This window comes from Camellia sinensis, chromosome 4 (assembly GCF_055761805.1).
Source record: "Camellia sinensis isolate YWXY chromosome 4, ASM5576180v1, whole genome shotgun sequence".
In the NCBI taxonomy this organism is placed as follows: Eukaryota; Viridiplantae; Streptophyta; class Magnoliopsida; order Ericales; family Theaceae; genus Camellia; species Camellia sinensis.
This window is the reverse complement of record NC_138964.1, coordinates 50392188-50407265: the sequence shown is the minus strand read 5'-3', so window position 1 is coordinate 50407265 and position 15078 is coordinate 50392188. Positions and strand designations below refer to the sequence as shown.

The 15078-nt window shown below is 35.8% G+C and overlaps 1 protein-coding gene across 1 annotated transcript; it reads right to left on the bottom strand.

Annotated features, from left to right (window-relative positions):
- Positions 1-7497: 7497 nt before the first annotated feature.
- LOC145824626 (BTB/POZ domain-containing protein At2g24240-like) lies at positions 7498-12742 on the bottom strand. The gene is made up of 2 exons (XM_082924839.1): positions 12012-12742; positions 7498-8816 (listed from the first exon to the last, which is right to left on the bottom strand). The coding sequence occupies exons 1-2, from the start codon at positions 12172-12174 to the stop codon at positions 7654-7656; spliced, it is 1326 nt and encodes a 441-aa protein (XP_082780965.1). The 5' UTR covers positions 12175-12742; the 3' UTR covers positions 7498-7653.
- Between the last annotated feature and the right edge of the window lie 2336 nt (positions 12743-15078).

The window sequence follows — 15078 nt, the reverse complement described above, 5'->3', positions numbered from 1 at the left end:
GGAATATGAAGATTTAAGATTTATTTTGATTTTCAAAACTTTAAAACATCAACTTTCAAATAGAAAAAACTAAAAAAAAAAAATTGTGTGCAAAAAAAAAAAAAAAAAACTAATGTTTTTTTTTAAAAAAAAAATTGAAAAAACAGATTTTATTTTTGTGCAAAATTTGAAATTTTGTATCTATAAAAGAGCACGATGATGGAACATTGATGTGCAAAACTTAAAAAGAAAACACTTTAAAAATAAAAATAAAAATAAAAAATTGATAATGTTCTCTGTTTTAAAATTGGAAAAAAAAAAACTATTAATGTTGTCAGTTTTATTAGATAGTTGAATCAAACCAATAAGTAGAAGGGCAAAAACGTTTAATATCATACTCTGTTTTTTTCATCAATTAGTGAAACAATTATCTGGAACATTACTATGCAAAATTGATAATGTTCTTAGTTTTAAAATTTTAGAAAAACTAATAATATTCTCAATTTTATTAAATAGGACTTATTGGTTCAAAAAATCTTAAATAGGACTTGAACTATCATAACATTTGTAAATAAGACTTTTAAGTATTAACTCTTAATTTTATAATTTAAAAATTAAAATATTAATAAAAATGATAGGTAATATAATATGTTATGGATAGTGATTTATAAATAATAAAACTAATGTGTAAGATGAAAAATAAATGAGTAAAATTCAATACTAGGTAAAATATTTTAAGTTTTGATTTTATCATATTATAAAAAATTAAGTAATATATATAGGGAAAATTACAAAAAAAAAAAAAAAAACTCAGGATTTTACGTGTTTTTCAATTTAAATCCAAGGATTTCAATTTTAACAATTAAAACGTTGATGTTGTTTCTGTGTCACAATTTAGCCCCTCCTCCGTCCATCTCCGTCTGATTAAACTAACGGAAATCTAAACAAAATTTTAGATTCAAACCCACATGTTCAAGCCTTTGTATCTCCCTCATCAAAACTCTGTTTCATCTCATTTTCGTGTTGTTGGAGCCCTCATACGCCTTATTCCACCTCTTTTTGCGTGTCGTCGGAGCTCAAAAAGTTGGCCAAAAATAAGATTTTCTCTCCATTTTTTTCCCCATTCAAACCCATATGTTCAAATTCTTGTATCTCTCTCGTTGTAGCTCTGTTTCATCTCATTTTTGCATCGTTGGATTCATCTCATGGCCTAGTTTTCATTCCACCCTTCATACGCCTTGTTCTATCTCTTTTTGTATGCCATTGGAGGTCCAAAATTTGGCGACAAAAAAAAAGAAGAGAAAAATCTTATTTTTGGCAAATTTTCGAAGCTAAGACGACACGTAAAAAGAGGTAGAATAAGGCGTATGAGGGATGAAACGAAAACTAGGTTATGAGGTGAATCAAATGACTTGAAAATGAGGCGAAATGGAGTTACGATGAGGAAGATAAAAGGGCATGAACATGTAAGTTTGAATTCGGAAAAAAAAAAAAAATCTTATTTTTGGCTAACTTTCGGAGCTTCAATGACACGTAAAAAGAGATGGAACAAGGCGTATGATGGGTGGAATAAAAACTAAGCCATAAGGTGAATCTAACGAAGCGACAATGAGGCAAAACAGAGTTTCGACGAGGGAGATATAATGGCTTGAACATGTAAGTTTGAATCTAAAAAAAAAGTTAGAAAAATCATATTTGTGGCCAACTTTTGGAGCTCCAACGACATGCAAAGTGAGGTGGAACAAGTGGAATGAAAACTAGGCCATGAGGTGAATCCGACAACACAAAAATGAGACAAAATGGAGTTTTGATGAGGGAGATACAAGGGCTTAAACATGTGGGTTTGAATATTAAAAAAAAAGAAGAGAAAAATCTTATTTTTGGCCAACTTTCGGAGCTCCAATGACATGCAAAAACAGGTGGAACAAGTGGAATCAAAACTATGCCATGAGGTGAATCTAACGATACAAAAATGAAGCGAAATGGAGTTATGACGAGAGAGATACAATGGCTTGAACATATGGGTTTGAATCTAAAAATTTTGCCCAGATTTTCGTTAGTTCAATCAGACGGAGATGGATGGAGAGGCTAAATTGTGACACAGAAGTAACATCAGTGGGTGGAAATAGCCAGATTTTCGTTCAATCAAACCCAGATTTTCGTTTGTAATTTGCCCATTTATATATATATATATATATTGTATACATATAAATATATTTATTTAGTAAATATAAACAAGGCAAGGGTGGGTTAGAACAAGGTGGGGAAGCAAAACTTGTCCCCTGCCCTACTTCTTCATTGGGGCAAGGTAGGCGAGAGATGTGGGGGTGGGGGGATATAGCCATTCTTACGTGGAATAAGACCTATATGCAAGTGGGAGAAATTTGAACTATTTTTGCTCAAACAAATTACTCAAGTTGCTTTTGTATTCAATTAGTTAGCATGTATCAGATTGTTTTTAAATTTGAAGAAAAAAGGTAGTTATGTTATGGTATCAGTTGTTTCAAATTGGTTGTACTACAGTGACCTTTTGTGTTACAATGGGAAAGGTGGATCTGCAATTTTATTGAGATAGTTCACAATGGGATTGAATGTGGGGTGCCATGCTGCATCTTTCTGCAGAGGCCTATGATGTATTGAAATTAATTGGCAACTTATAAGCTTATTGATTAAGACAACTGTAGATGTATTTTCAATTTCAGTTAAAGGATGATAAGGGAGATAGGGTATTTGGTGGACAATGTTTTGGACAAAAATGGCATGATGGGTAAAAATGGACAGTTTAGTAAGCTTTTATTCAAGAAAAATCAATTGGTGGTGTCCTTTTTTTTTTTTTTTTTGTGAAAAAATTACAAATGAGTTGGACAATTTTAAAATAAAAATGGCATGATGGGTAAATGGACAATTTTATTCCAGTTGATGTTGATTTGGAGGGAAAGATAGAGGCTAAGATTTCTAGTTAAATATTTTGCAAGATATTAAAATCAAATGAATGATGTTGGACTGCTAAATAAGTAGGTTAAGCAAAACTGATAATAGTTACAGAAACACATTGGAACTAAAATATTGAACATGATCAAAACAAACGAACGATAATTATCAACATCCGGATGAAGAATTCATTGAATCACACTAAAGAGAGCAAACTGTTGCATTTTAAACAAATCTTAAATATAGTGCCAAAATAATAGGTGTAATTATTCAATAAACCTAAAGAATCATGTGATATTGTCCACATGGTGCTCCTAACCAATGACATTACGGAAAACCTAACGAATGGGACAATGTTGGCCTACCTTATCATGTAGAACACCTTAAGAAAAGAGAAGAGAGAGAAGCAGAGGAAAAAGAAGAACAAGGCTACATCCCTAACAAAACCATATTACAAACCCAAACTTAACTGTTCAAAAATTATCTACAATTATTACCTTGTGGTTCAAATTTAGTTTACATATAGACACTACACTACACAAATTTAATCTTCATCAGAAAATTCTAGATAGATATGTTTGGGTTCCCAGACTTTTCCAAACAAAAACTGCCACAACCTAATACTCAATATCAATAATTCAAAGTCAACGAGTACAATGCAAAGACCTAATATTTATAGGCTAGAAACACTAATTCACAGTGGGAAACTAAATCATAAAATTATTTTGTAATTAGAATCCCTAGAGTAAGAAACTAAACCTCCGTTTGGGAAGTGGGTTGGCTTTTTGGCTTTTTGGCTTTTTTGGCTTTTTTAGCCTGAGCTTAAAAGCTTGGTTTGGGAAGGGCTTTTTGGCTTTTTGGCTTTTTTGAGTTTTTTTGTGAGAGAAGAATGTAATGATTATGGGTTGGATGTGATGTTTTGTTTGTTATGACTAAAATAGCCAAAAAAGCCCGCAAACCCACTAAAATTCTAATCAAACTATAAATTAAAATAAATAAATAAAATTATAAAATTTCTATAAAAATCCATGAAAGTTCTACATCTCCTTGATTAGATAGTTGGGTGACAAAGAATGACCCACCTTGGCGTGTTTTAGGCCTCCTCATTTATTGGGAGCACCACGTTGATAATGTCACATTGTAATATCTTCATTGATTTTAAAAAATGAAGTGAATACAAAGCTTATATTTCCTTTCCCACAAATTGATTTGGCTAAAATTCAATCTTGATCCTTCCCCTAAGTCAATTTCATTCCTCAGCAAAATATTTTGTTTTCTAATTCATATAAATTAAAAAGACTTGTTCACTTTAATTATTAGCAAACCAAATCAAATCTTGAATGTTGAAACTGAGAGTTGGTTTCTATAACAAACTTTTAATTGCTCATTTGTTGTTTTCTTTCATTCAGTTCTTTGTTATTTCCATCATTTTGACAGAGAAGTTTTGGAACATGTCCAAAATAAATTACAAAAGATACCCGTCTCATGTACTTGCTAGTTTGCAAACGCAAAGCTGATCGGTATTTAGTTTTTGTGGCTTTCTAAAGTCTTTTTTCTGCTTAAAATTTGTTTAAAGTGTTTGAGATTGATGATGTGAAAGCATGGAAGTCTTTTTTAATATCTGCCACTTCTTAATGTCTTGGGGCTTTCCAGGATCTCCAAAGCCCCATGGTTTCTACTACCTCTAGCTTGGGCATGGACGGGGACTGCAATTGTCACCGCTTTGCTTTCCATGAGTAATATGTCCTTCTGCACATCCAGCCAAATCTCTAAATTTTTTTTGCTTCTCTCCATTGTTAAGTTCGTTGTTATAGGCCATGATTGTGCACACAAATCATTCTTGAAAATGTGGATGAAAGCAGGATTTAATCAGAAGTTATAGTAGCTACGCAAAGGCGTTGGTTGTTATTCTCTTTCCCTGAAATGATTGTTTTTGGAAACATACATTTACTTGCACATCAATGTGTATAATCCATACAGTCCATGTGCACATTTATGCATGTATCCTTTATTCATCTTCACTTCTACATTCTGTAAATTCACATTTGTATCCCTTATCATTCTATGTTGTTTGAAGTTACAGCTTGGCAACTTGTTTGGACAGAGGAGTTTGATTCATCTCCAGTTTTACAGAAGGCCGTTATATGTGGCTATGTCCCATTTCGGCCTTGGATGTCTATAGCTCACTGTTAAAGAAAATGAATGAAGCATTATGATATTACTAGAATTGCAATTTGTCTCCTAGTGTATCATTACTGATTTTTTTAAGCAGTCCAATTTCATGATATGTTTACATTAACATTACTAAGCATGTTAATAAGCTGACATGGCACTTCAATACAAAAACAAAGTTCAGGCCAAATGAAGTTAAGAGGATGAAGATAATCTTGGCTTGTGTTTTTGCATTCATCACCATTGGATCGCTGTTGATTGTCTATCAGATGGGGATCATACGATGAATCTAGTTCTGGATAATGCCATGGTTGGGTTTTCACTTTTGGGTGGGTAAAAATCTACTTCCTTGTCTATTTTGAATGCTTCTATACGCATTTGTGTCAATTTTAAATTTGTCAAATTTTTTATTTGTTTGATATTTCGACACAAATGAATCTCTTGAAATTCTTTCTCAAAATACAGCTCTATGCCTGAATATTATGTTACATTTCCATTTCTTTATTTCAAGTTTGAACTTGCTCCTTTTTATTTATGTCAACATTAAAAAGCACATTCCATCCTTTGAATGAATCATGAAGCACTCCCTTCTCCATACACAAATGCGCGCTACGCACAAAAAATAAATAATTACAAATAATCACAATGGTGTCCATAAGTTCCCTAATGATGCTGACAAACTTGTTCTTTTCATCTATCTAGTTTTTCTTGTCACCAACAGTATCTGAACGAGCCTACTTGGAATTGGCGTCTAATGAAGACCATATTGACGATATGCCACGCTTACAACAAGGAGCAAATTACATCGCCTTTCAACGAACTTGCCTTCGAGCAAAATTACAATGTCTGATTATGCTTGATTCGTTGATGTGCCTCATGTTGTCCATTCATTCTTTCTTATCTGCTGTTCTTCTCCTTTCTGTTCAAATTAACTGCATGCTTCAAAAAAAAAAAAAGAAAAGAAACATTGTAGGAAGCTTCATGTTGTGATTCGGGCACAACTTCTGAATTTTGCACATTGAGCGTGGATTATTTGTTGGATTAACAAAACTTTCTCGCGACATTATCAGTAAATGTTGGCTTTTAATATTGATTTCTACAGACATTGATCTGATGTCAGAACTCTCAGCTTATGAATTTATATATATACAAAATGTAAGATACATTGTTTGGAACCATTTGCTGTGAGACAATGATTTCTCCTTCCAGAGTTTCGTTTTTTATTAAAATATTCATGCTATTGACTTGTATATAGGTGCAATGCTAACAAATCTTTTGACTTGAACTAAGCCAATCATATTTTAGCATAATTTATTATCAACATTAATGACAGAAATTTTTAAAAATTCACTAGAGTAGGCTTGTTTTTCTATTGTTTAGTTGAAAAACTGCTGGCTTTAATGCAAAATGAGTTTTATATTGCTTCATGGGGCTCTGATTAAATTGGGATTTGTTCCTTTTGTAGGAGTTCGAACATAATTTAATCTACTGCAGTTTGATGAATATTTCAAAGTTGCACAAGGATAGAGGGAGCCCTATTAGTTTTAATTTTTTATTTTTTATTTTTAAATATAACAAAAGGACAGTTTGGCCTAACAGTAAGACTTGTCGTTAACGTCACTCATAACATGGGTTTGAGTCACAAAAATAACACAGTTTCTCCAAAATTAGAAGTAGCATGGTGTACATATTATATTTCTCAAATCTCACTATAGTATAAGTCTCGTGCACTAAGTGATTTACGTAATGATAAGACTCGAATTTGGGCATCACACTTGATAAGAGAGCACTTCATCTATTAAGTTAACCCTTAGTGATGTGGTCAAACTCCAATATGAGCATCACAGCTGATAAGGGAGCATTTTATTTACTAGGCCAACCCTAAGTGATAGTCCTCTTAGTTTAGTGTCATAAAAAATTGACAAAAGCAAAGGTACCCTTGAACAAAGGATGACTGCTTGAATGGTAAAGACATTAAAAAGAAAGCAGTCATGATTTGTTGATGTGGTTGTGATCATATGCAGATTTGGTGCCCCCAAAACGCTCAAGAGAAAGATTCAAGGTATATGTGATCTTGCATATAGTTCACAAACTGACACATCAAACTGGAATGAAAGCAAAGCAAACCCTACCAAATTTTTTCCAAGTGAGCTACCTCAAAATCTGTTCACCACCCAAGCAGTTGAACTGCTCTCTCTCTCTCTCTCTCTCTCTCTCTCTCTCGGGAATAAGAAGAGGAATCAACTTTGTAAAAGCTAGGGGTCAAAAGAAAATAAGGTCCAAAAGAGAATGAGAGTGCCTTGTACTACACAAAACAAAAAAAAGCAAAATAAAGAAGAAAAATACATGACAATAAATGCAACTGTGTAAGTAGATCCTTAACCTGTAAATGCATTTAGTGGAGGGAAACAAAGATTTCAAATTATGATAGTTGAGCAATTAGTTTCATTACTTTGTCATTTATACACAGCACATACTACCTATAAGCATCATCTCCAACTCCATCTTCTACAAATTTAAAGAAAAAAAAGGCTAGAAAACCAATTAAGATCAAAATAAAAAAACACGCAATTAAGTGATCGGAGCAGGTGGCGTCTCCCATATGTCAAACACATTCTCCTCACTATGAAGAGCAAAAAGCCTATCACCACCAACCGAAAAATCACAAATTGAGCCACCATAACTCTGGCGAAGCCTCGATGTTAACACCCAATCCGAACCACAAAACACTGAAATACTATCATTCATCGACGAAAAAAGATGCCCATCGTGCAAGGCGAGTTTAGGGTAACACGGTTCCTCGGGCATCTTCCCCTTCATCAACCGGCTCCTCGAGCACCACCTCACACTCCCACCACTACTCCTCAAGTCCATGAACCCCAAATCCTCATACTCATTCACCACGCATATCGATCCGGTCTCCTCCATTGCTATGGCGTCCCGGACCCGTCTCTCGTCAGTTGCCGGAGCTCCAACGTCAGACCAAGACCAAACCATACTTTTATCCCTAAAATCCAACAGACTAATGTAACAATTGTCCTTCATGGGAAACAGAGTTGCAACTAACAAACAGTTAGTGCCATGTAAAAATTGCAGCCTATCAGCCTCACCCAGTGACCACCCAATTGGCTCATAGTAAAAATCAATCTGTTTTCCAGTGATTTGGTCCCAAACACCAATCCCATACTCATTGCTCCTACCTTTACAACTACTAAAAATCTTGTAATCTGAGCTAAAACTCAAAGCACCAGCAGTGTAGCTTTTCACTTGATCATCATGAGTTACTTGAAATCTATGCCTGAGCTCCCCTGTTCCTGCACTAAACAGACCCATCCCGCCACCGCCGCGGCCTAACCGCTCACATGCGGTGACCACGACAGTCTCCGATTCGATCCAACCGACATCATTAACTCTCTGGTAGTCAAGATTGATTGGGGGGTGCTCTTCTAGCATCCAATCATAGACATGTACCATACTACCATGTACTACACAGCACCCGCCATCCGGGCCGGCCCGGATGGCGGTGCCGTCGCCAGGTGCTTGGCCCATCACAGACTGCGAAAACCGGAGCCTGTTTCCATCGAATTGGCCCCATTTCGCGGTCCGGACATGGTCGAGGAGGCCGTAAAACAGGGCTTCTCTGTGGAGGAGCTTTTCAGGGATGTTGGAGGGGATACAGAGCTCCCCTGTTCTGAGTAGGTCTAGGAGGACTGCAAAGCAATCCGGGTTTCGATCTGTTAATGTACATTGTATAATTTACCATCACCTACCACACACTTACCATCACCTACCACACACTCACCTACTACACTCACCTACCACCACCATCCACTACACTTACATCTATATAAGGAACCATTTGTAATAGACAGAAAAATATCAATACATCAATCAATAATACATGAATTCTATCATGGTATCAGAGCAAGGTTAAGAACTTAGTATTTTTTTTCGCTTCACCGGCGGGCGGCAACCTCGCCTTAGCCGCCCGCCGGACCTCAACCTAGTCCGCTAGAATTTTCTACACACCAACCCTAGATCACCTTCTCGCTTTCTGTACTCAACAACCCTAGATCACCTCCCTCCTCCTCTATCCATCCTGCCTCCGCCACCAGCAATGGCCGCGGCCCGCCCTCGGGTCTCCGTCCACAACCTCGACTCCGACATAGTCACCGACGGCGCCACCAACACCCTCCCCTTGCCGGACGTCATGCAATCCTCGATCCGCCCCGATATCATCACCTTCGTCCACACCAACATGTCCAAGCACAGTCGCCAGCCCTACGCCGTCTCCCAGGTGCCTTCGGAACCATGTGTCGCGGCGGCCGCATGTTCGCTCCGACGAAGATCTGGCGACCGCTGGCACCGCCGCATCACCATCAACCAGAACCGCTCCGCCGTTCCCTCCCTCGTCATGGCTCGCGGCCACCGCATCGAGTCGGTGCCAGAGATTCCTCTCGTTGCTAGCGATTCGACTGAGGGAATCGCGAAGCCCTCTTCGGCAATCACAGCTCTGACGCAGATTGGAGAAGACAGTACAGACGGGCGAGAGGGGGACCTCACCATCTCTCTCTCTCTTGCGGAGAATAAAGACGCACAGAGAAAACAAAACCGGGGTGCCCACTCATCTCTCTCCCACCAGGCTTTCCCATTCATATATTTTTATTATTATTATTTTTATTATTTCCCAACCAACCCTCTCTCTACACAGACAAAAGTCGCACCCCTCTCCTGATTCTCATTTTTTTTACTTTGTCAGACTCCACAACCCCCACACACCATACTTTCACACCCCAATACAGACAACACGACACCGACCCACACCACTCACATTCCTCTCTCTCTGGTCCCTTTTCCACCCACCCGCGCACATGCTTCCTCCATTCATACATTTTTATTATTATTATTTTTATTATTTTTATTATCCCACTCTCACCTTTCTTATTTTTATTCATCTTTATCTATTCATCATCCTCATGCTCAACACAAAAAAAAAAAAAAAAAAACAAAACAAAAACAAAAACAAATTTTACCAATTTACACAACAACCCATATTTTATTCATCTCAGGGATCCACCCCGATCCCAATTTTACACAAAAAAAAAAAAAAAAAAACAAAAAAACAAAAAAAAAAACAAAAAAAAACAAAACAAAACAAACAAACAAACAAAAAAAAAACAAAACAAAAAAAACAAAACAAAAACAGACACACAAACAAAACAACCACACCCACAGTGGGATTTTTCTTCTCTACTCTGCTGCGGGTCTCTTCTTCTTGCTTTTCTCTTGGGTGTCCCTTGCCGGTGCTGCCTCTGTGCTTCCTCGACCACCAAGCCAGTTGCCTCCTCTCTGCTCCTCCACTCCCGCATCTGGTGGACCTCCAAATCGGAACATCACGGTAGCCTTCCGCTTCAGCTCCTTATTTTCCGCCTTTAGCACACTTATCTCTGCTCGCGCATCCTTATACATGCGTTGGAGCAGAGCCAGCTGGGAGTTTAATTGCTGCACCTCATTTGTCCTACTCTGCAGCCGGTGCGACAAGTTTGTGACCGCCGTCATGGACTCCACACATGCCTTCAAAGTATACTGATTCGCCTCCACATCCGTTTGCACTGCCATTTTTTGCTCCACCGACTGCATCGGAAAGTTCAACGGAGCAAACCCAGTGGTGTTTGGTTGAGGTTCACGGGACACCGCACCAGTTTTCTCTCTTGTTGACTCGTTGAGATCTGGAAAGAGAGTGAGCAGACTCTGGGAAGACGAGGCCATTTTCTGGGCAACAGAGTATTACAGACTATCTCTCGCAACAGAGTGTTACAGACTCTCTCTCTCAGCACAACGAAGAGTTTTTCAGAGAAATTCGCAGGTTTTTTGTCTCAGTCTCTGCCTCAGCCTCAGGTTCAGTCTTGGTTATATAGCCGAGGCAGCCACGCGCATCGCGCGCCTCTTGACGCCAGACAAACCTGGCACGCCAGCCAAGGCACTCACGTGCCTCGCCATCATATCTGGCACGCCTTTTGATGCATCGGGCACGCCTTTTGATGGCACGCCTTTTGACAGATTGGGCACACCTTTTGAGGGCACGACTTTTGAGGGCTCGATATCTACATCCATGTATATTTTTTTTTGGGCCGCCTATATACACACTCATACAGTGTCTTCTACACCGGTCAGCTTTATCAATCCCTTTGTTTCAACCTCAAATAGGTTTCTATCTTCACACCTATTTGAGTTTGAGGGGGGGTTATACACAGTATCATGTATAAGTCGCTTATGGCGCACTGTGCACCACCACAACCTCTTCTACAACGGTCTGACACGACCACACAGTGTCTGCTACAACGGTCCGACATGACCCCGTAAACTGTCCTGCTACATCGGTCCGACATGACCCCGTAAACTGTCTTCTACAACGGTCCGACATGACCCCGTAAACTGTCCTGCTACATCGGTCCGACATGACCCCATAAACTGTCTTCTACAACGGTCTGACACGACCACACAGTGTCGGCTACAACGGTCCGACATGACCCCGTAAACTGTCTGCTACAACGGTCCGACATGACCCCGTAAACTGTCTGCTACAACGGTCCGACACGACCATACCGTGTCTTCTACAACGGTCTGACACAACCATACAGTGTCTCCTATCCCATTTTTAATTTTATTTGTCAGCTTATTTTTCTGTTTTGTTACTCTCTCCAAACTCAAGTTGGCTAGTACCTATCCTCCTTGAGTTTGAGGGGGGCTGTTAATGTACATTGTATAATTTACCATCACCTACCACACACTTACCATCACCTACCACACACTCACCTACTACACTCACCTACCACCACCATCCACTACACTTACATCTATATAAGGAACCATTTGTAATAGACAGAAAAATATCAATACATCAATCAATAATACATGAATTCTATCACGATCGATGAAGTATTCATCGAAATTGTGGGTTTGGAGGTTCCAATTCTCGTCGAACATTGTGCCGAAGAGGGAATTTCGGCCGGCATTGGCAAGTGTTGTTGCTGTGGTTTCGAAGATCTTGCCTCCAACATTGAATTTAACTGTGTCTTTTTGAATTCCCATTGCTCAATTGCCAACAAGTTAGGCAGATCAAGATGGGAATTTGAAGTTGGGAGGCTAAGAGAAACAGGAAGAGTCCACTTGTGGAGAAAATTATTTGTTTTTCCTGCAAAGTGTGGGAAAATAGTTGGGTTGTGAAAGGAGCTGAATTTAATGAAATGGGTTTGAAAATTTGAAATTGAACCGGGAGACTTTAAAGAAACGAAGGAGTAATTAAAACAATCAGAAGAAAATTGTGAGAGAGAGAAAGAGAGAAGAATTAAAGGCTACAACAAGACTGATAAGAGCAGATTTTTATACAAACAGGTGAAGAATTTGATTTGTTCTTGTTGCAAAAAAAGCCAAAAACACCATTGGAAAGGCATGAGAGATGGATCGGATGCAGAGGCAATTTGATAGAAATCAGATGAAAATGAGATCTGGGTACAGAAGGATGAAGGGTTTGGGAGGGGGGTTTTTATTCTTGAGGGATTTGTGAAAAGGAATTGGAGAATTTGGAGCAGTTGAATTTTCAAAACAACAATTGATGACTTTTTTTGTTCTCTCACCTTCCCTCTCTTCTTCCTTTGCCTTTTCTTTCTCTCTCTCTCTCCTCTTCGTTTGGGAGGTTGGTTTTTATTTTTATTTTTTGATTTTTTAATTATTTTAATTTGAGATTAAAAAATATAATTTGAAATAGGTTTTTTTAGAAGAAAAATAAAATAATTATAATTTAGATATAATATTTTATTTCATTAATTTTTTACTACATTTTATTTTTTATAGTTAAAGTAATCAAAATAATCAATGCCAAACAGAACCAGTACTTGGTGAGTGTTTAGAAAGTTGTTATCTTATAAGGTTATTTTAGTTTTTTGATTATTTTAAAATATTAAAATTTTTGTGTTTAAGAAAATAATTAAATTTTTTTTATAATTAAATGTGATATTTATGAGAAAAAAAATAAAATAATTATAAATTTAATATGATATTTTATTTTATTAATTATTTTAATTTATTTTATTTTTTAATACTATTTTATCTAAAAAAAATTTAAAAAACTTCTTCCCCAAACACTCCTCGGTCTTACTTTGGTCCGGACATAACTACGCTTTTTAAAAAATCAATGCCGTTGGTAGGCTCCACTTTAGCCATTCATAGTCCTCTCTGTTTGGATTGGATGATTCTCCTTTCAAATTCTGGCCTTGATTAAAAGATGACTGTTTAGTTTTCAATTATTTTAATAGATTAAAATATTTATATTTAAAGAAAAATTAAATTTTTTTATAATTAAATACGATATTTGTGAGAAAAAAAAGTAAAGTGATTATAGATTTAGTATAATATTTTATCTTATTAACTATTTTAATTTATTTTATCTTTTATATGAATTTTAGCCAAAAAAAAAGTCTAAAGTTGACTTTCCAAACACTGTCTTTCTTAAAAATTCAAATTAATTTTATAATAGAAAACTAGTGAAACATTCATCTCTAACTTTAAGTAATAGAAAAGATCTAATTTTTTTTTTATTAGTTAAAGTCCATCGATAAAATTTTTCTGTGATCAGACTAAAGAAATTCTCTGTGATCATATCAGATAAATTTCTCTATAAAAATTAAAATTTCTCTATGTTGGAGCGAAATTTCACTGTGTCGAATTTTCTTTGTGAAAATGTTGAGGGATCCCAACTATTATGAAAATATTGAATGTCATTTATCTTATAAAATTTTAATATCAGGATCTTAAAAAAAATTCCCCTTTGATAATTATAATTATATTATCTAATTATGTTTATTATTTTAAAATAAATATTTTTGTTTTAAATTATACTTCACTTCTATTTTTGTTTTTAGAGTTTATTTCTCTTTCTACGTTTAAACTATTATCAAATTATCTATTTAATGTATAAATTATCAATATATAAATCAAAATCTATTTACTTTCTGTACTATCAATTAAATCTACTAAATTCCTAAAGTAATAAATTCAAACTTATTTAGTCTCTTAAATGATTACAAAAATAGAATGTCAGTATAAGTATTATAAATTAATAATAGACACTATCTAATAAAGATTGGGGCAATTACCTAAAAAACTCAAGGTTTAAGCCTTCAAACAAAATAAATTTTTATTTTTTAATTTTATTAATTTAAACCTTAATCTTTTAATTTCTTTTCAATTTAAACTTTTTGTCTATTTTTATTAAGTAAAATTGATAGAAAAATTGTGGTTTAATCATTAAACTCAATGTAGGTATTCATAAAATATATAAAATTTTCATTGAGTTTAATAACTAAAATGCTTCTTTTTTTTCTTTTTTTTTCTTTTATCAATTTTACTTAATGGAAATAGGAAAATGGTTTAGATTAAAAATAAATCAAAAGTTTAGGGTTTAAATGAGAAAATTAAAAACTCAGGGTTTATTTTGCTATAAGGTTTAAACTCGAAATTTTTTTTTTGATTTTTTGTAATTTCTCCATAAATATTTTGTCCTAGAAAATCTAAATTTCTATTTTATTTTTAAAAGGTGTTTTATTTTACTGTATGTTTAAATTAGCAGTAGAGCTCTGATTTCTTAGCATTGCCAATAAAATTATACGAGTATTAGATAAACTAAATAAGTAATATTAGATAATTTAAATAATATATAGTGATCCCGGTTTTACCCCGACCTTTATTGTGTTCCGGACTCGAGTTTCGTGACTGTATGTTGTTGTCTACATCTTGTTTCTTTCCTTTAATTCTTTGAATTTGAGTTTTGAGACTTGTTGGGTGAGTTTGGAATAGTTTGGTTGTTAGTTGGTTCAAATGGTTGTTGCTCAGATTTTGGCCTCTTCGCTCGAGCGAGGCTTCTTGCACTCGAGTGAGCCTTGTGTAATTTGCCTTTTCGCTCGAGCGAGGTTTCTTGCGCTCGAGTAAGAACTGAGG

Coding starts and splice junctions, on each gene's coding strand:
- LOC145824626 (XM_082924839.1), bottom strand. CDS start 12,174: ATGGGAATTCAAAAAGACACAGTTAAATTCAATGTTGGAGGCAAGATC. Junction 8,817..12,011: donor CGATGAATACTTCATCGATC/GTGATAGAATTC, acceptor GTACATTAACAG/ATCGAAACCCGGATTGCTTT.